At 42.7% G+C, this 4580-nt stretch overlaps 1 protein-coding gene across 1 annotated transcript in view; it reads left to right on the forward strand.

Moving 5' to 3' along the window:
* Positions 1-593: 593 nt before the first annotated feature.
* tspan8 (tetraspanin 8) overlaps positions 594-4580 on the forward strand; it is a 16984-nt gene continuing 12997 nt past the window's right edge. Inside the window, exon 1 of the mRNA XM_015383919.1 lies at positions 594-803. Coding sequence (XP_015239405.1) covers positions 747-803 — 57 coding nt within the window. The 5' untranslated portion in view covers positions 594-746. The remainder of the gene's footprint in view (positions 804-4580) is intronic.

Here is a 4580-nt window from a genome sequence, read left to right on the forward strand (position 1 = left end):
AATGTATGTTATTACTAACTGTAGTTCTGCACTTCACCAGTAGGTGGTGACATGTTCACATGAATCCTCATTAAACTCGTGGTTCGTTGAAGTAATTCGCTTCGATGTAACGTGAGGTTTCATCTCACCATCCCTGCTTGAGTCGTAGCCACATAATCAATATATTCTTGCATTTTATTATCTTGTTGTGAAAAAAGTTAATTTTTTGTTTCCTAATATGTTAACTTTGCTAAGTTTAGTTTAATTTTTCAAGAACCGTCCTTCTGGAAACATTTAAAGATTTCCTCTTGATTTAATTCCACTATTGCACATCCAAAATGGCCGTACGAAATATTTAAAATTATACCCAATAAAATCCTTTAAGTTTCTGTTTTCCTTTTCCTTGATTTTCCGCAGAGTGTTTTGGATATTCCATGTTTTTCCTCAGGAACAGTTCTGTACCTGGGAGTCTGCTAATTGCTTTCACCTGCAGTCTGAGCGATAAAGCTGCACAACTTTCTAACTTCTAGTTAAAAATACACGGAGAGCTCACCGCCCACTCCTTTAGACCCACCCTGTCCTCCAGGCTTTTCCTCCTCCCCCAACACCTCTTACTAACAGCCAGGTGAGCCGCTGCAGGGCGTGGTTCTTTCTCTCAGGGAGCAGACTTTGCTTTCCCCCCCTCTGTTTTTCCTCCTCTTTCGCTGAGTCGGAGTACGAAGCTCACATTTTCTCCTTTGGAAGCTTTAAATCCACATCTGGGAGCCATGAGTGGAATGCAGTGCATCAAATATGCCATGTTCATCTTCAACTTTCTCTTATGGGTATGTAGAAACAGGAAGCTACAGTACCAGCTGTGGTTGGAACATGAGCTTCCAAGCTGCTGTTGGAGATTTGTTGATTTTAGTTGCTTTGACTGTTGGTTTTTAGCTGCTTTATGAACCTAATTCCTACTTTTCGATGTGTTCATGAGAAACTAAATCCACCTGCAGATAACTGCTGTGTTTCTTTATGTAAAGTTAATAATTAAACCCATAGAACACGCTGTCCTTGATACTTTCCTTATGCTCAGTTAATAGTTTTCCCTCCTTTTTAGCCTCCATCTGTAACTTAGTTTTTTCTCTATCTCTCCAAACTTATCTTTTATCTACATATGTTTGGAGGCCATTGCTTTGAAATGGGGAAATGGATTTTAAAAAAACACTTTGGTCGTGTTCAAGCATTAAATCTTCCATGCTGTGTTTTGTAGAGAAGGGAACTGTTGGTGCTAAATTCTCCTTTCTGTATTTGGGTTGTTCTGTGCTGAACCCAGACAGCCTTTAACCTTCTGGACGTCCTCATGCAACCAAAACACATGATGATCTGGGACTACAGCCTGCAGGAAGAAAAACTACAAAACTAAAGAAGCACAGATGTAGAAACCAGCTAAAGCTCTTTAGCATAAAACCCAGAACACGTAAAGGGGTGTAAATTATGTTTTTATTTACCTAATACTGAGTGCCAGATGTGAACATCATGAGTTTTTGGTAGGAAGCGTCTTCTTCCAGCTCCTCCTCACTGCTGTGGTGACTGACGCACTTCCACTTTGGTCTAATATTCCTCAGAGGTTTGCTGTTGACGGATTGCGCCCATGTTCTTCATGGGGTAGTGCCGTTAATGATTCATTATGGGAAAACGTATTAAAACAACACAGAACCCAGGTTGTGTTTTATCACAGCGATTCTTAAGCCTGGTCCTCAGGGCCAACTGTCCTTCATGTTTTAGATGTTTCTCTATTCAAGCACACCTGATTCAAATGACTGCATTTCCTCCTGGACATCAAATGCTGCAAAAGCCTGTTTATTACCTTTCCATGCAGGTCAGGTGTGTGGAGGCAGGGAAAAAGATGATCTAGATCTAGCTGCTTTGCTGCAGTTGTTATGAACTCACCTTCTGCCACTGTTGAGCAAGCTCTGCGCTGGTGGCAAAAAGCCTCACGACACACCTGGCATTTGCTGGACATCCTTGAATGTTGTCAAACCTAGATTGAGAATTTTTGAAAACCGTTCCTTCAGTTGTGATAGTTTCCTGCATTTGAGGCTGTTGTCCAACTTGGTGTAGAGGCAACCATTGCTAAAGCTAAGATGCTGATCTCCAACCATCTATGTTTGTATGTTTATGCACTTTTAGCAGACGCTTTTATCCAAAGCGACGTACAAAGTAGACACAATGAGGCAGGTTTAACGTGCTAAGGACCCACACTGGCAGCTCATTCCCCCCAGCGGGGATTTGACTAAAGGCTAGTCTCGTGAGACCATCCTGATCTCGCGAGCTTTCAAGGTTTCACTCGCAGATCAGTCTGGAGACTCTCCGTTGAAGAAAATTTGGAGCCGTTCACCAAACGAACGTCCAATCAGCGTTGGCTTTGAGGCGGGTTGAGGTGTGACGCAACGAGAAGCGCGACAGTTCAGTCTAAAGAACATGGCGGCTTCAGCCGATGAAACTAGCGTTAGCGTGGCTATCCAGCAAGTTTTATGGGAATTACAGAGTATTTCTTCACTGAAAGAAGAGCAAAACACTGCTCTGGAGGCTTTTCTCAGAGGAAAAGATGTTTCTGCTCTTCTCCCGACTGGTTTCGGCAAGAGTAGCCTGGCTGTTAGTACGTCATATGCTTCGTTGATCTGATTGGTTTATTTGGCCGTCTATCACCAACATAGGCCAATCAGCTAACCAGTATTTTCGCCCCTTCCCAAAATTACTTCAACTGAAGGTTTGCGGAGCAAATCCATCTGGCGGAGTCAGGTTAACTAAAGGCGGGTTTATGCTCAGAAACCAGGTCGTCTGTGTCTGCATCGCAGTTAATGCAGATATTCCCGCCAACGCTTCCGCAGACTCTGCTGCACTTCTCCAAAATTGTAGGTGATTGCAGACAGTGCCGCAGATGGGAGGCCTCTGATTGGTCAAATCTACGTCCGCTCTACACTATGCGTATTTCCTGTTTGGTACCTTACCGGCTTGTTCTGTTTGTCTGACCGCCATTGTGGCAAAGAGCGAGGTGCGTGAGAACGCTGGGACCCTTTTTCCACCTGGATCCCCGCTCTTTTTCGCCCCCTCTTTCTCACCGCCTCGGCCGTATCTAGACCCACAGCTGGTTCCTGATTGGCTCTCTTGTGTCGTCGCGTGGAATAACATGGCGCAGACCACGCTTCAATATCGGGCATAAATCAAACAACTCACTGCAATAAACTGCTGATGGATGATAACCCGGCGTTTAGCCAGGCGGCTGACCCATCGGTGGCCATGTTGGCCCTCTTGCTACTGTAAAGTAGCGCTGGTTTAAGTTGAAAGCTCACTGGACGCTATAAAAAAGATTGTCTCTGACTGGCAGAATGAATGCGAATCTAAAGGCTGGGTCATTTCTTGCTCCTGGACATCCAGACTCTACTTTCTTCGTCTGTGGTTCACTTTTAATGTATTTTTTACTTAAAACCATTTATTTTATTTGGGTAAAAATAGTGAATTATTCTCCTGCAGCTTTAAATGTGAACTGATTGGGGCTAAAATGAATATAAATAACATTTGAGGGCAGCTTTGTCTCATTTGAAGCTCTTGATCATACGAGTCGTCACCGAGTTGAAATGAGAGATGAGAGATTTGCTGCCTTCCTTCTTTAAAACGCTGCTGTTTAAATCGAGACATAACCCACAATATGTCTGATTTTATCCCAGCGTTCACCAGCATTATCTGTAGCCATGACCCGTCACTCAGCTGCAATGCAACCAGATGAACCAGAGCAGTAAAACAAACACCAGATTAAACTGGTTTGTTTATTGGGTTTTCTGAATGGTCCTGCTGGTTATAGTGGCGCCGACGTTTCCCACAATCTTTCACATTCCTAAACTCCAGCTTTCCTTCTGAGGGTCGGACTCGAGCTTGTTTGATGAATTTAGCGCCTTTCTCTTGTCGACTACATGTCAAAACGAAACCTACCTGTTTAAACACGGCTTTTCTCTAATCCCTCAATTTACAGTTGCTGAACTTGTTTTTTCCACTTGTGTGGTGAAGGAAGGCACATTCAAAGGGACGAAATTGATCATTAAGAGTATTTGTCACAAAGATCCAAAGTAATCCCGAGTTAAACGGCATGTTTGGAGGCTTTGAAGATGACGGAGTGCTTTACCGTTAAGTCTGTGATGCCATAATGTCGGGCTGACAGATTTTTGGGAGTGGTACTGTGTAATTTTCCTATGAGCAAATCTGTTGGGCAACACAGACATTCTGCTTATTAGTTCTCATGGAGTCTATCAAACACTCATCATGCATCACAGTGTTCATCATGTCTGTGTTTTTTCCCTGTTGACCATATTTGAGCTGCACTGTAAAAGATGGGATTTTAAGCATGTTTCTGGTTAACCTAGAGGTTAGTGGGAATTTATAATAGATTAATCTAAACAAACGTAAAACACAGCATCAGTTAAGATAAATTGCAAGAAGAAAGCATCAAAGATAAAGCTATTTAGCTAAATATCCCCAAGATGGTTAAAATGCAAAAGTTTGAAAACAAACTAACATCATCTTTAAGCAGCTCTCTATTACATCAAGATTGCTTATTCTGTCATTTT

The sequence above is a fragment of the Cyprinodon variegatus genome, unplaced genomic scaffold (assembly GCF_000732505.1).
Source record: "Cyprinodon variegatus isolate N-32 unplaced genomic scaffold, C_variegatus-1.0 Scaffold298, whole genome shotgun sequence".
NCBI classification, from domain to species: domain Eukaryota; kingdom Metazoa; phylum Chordata; class Actinopteri; order Cyprinodontiformes; family Cyprinodontidae; genus Cyprinodon; species Cyprinodon variegatus.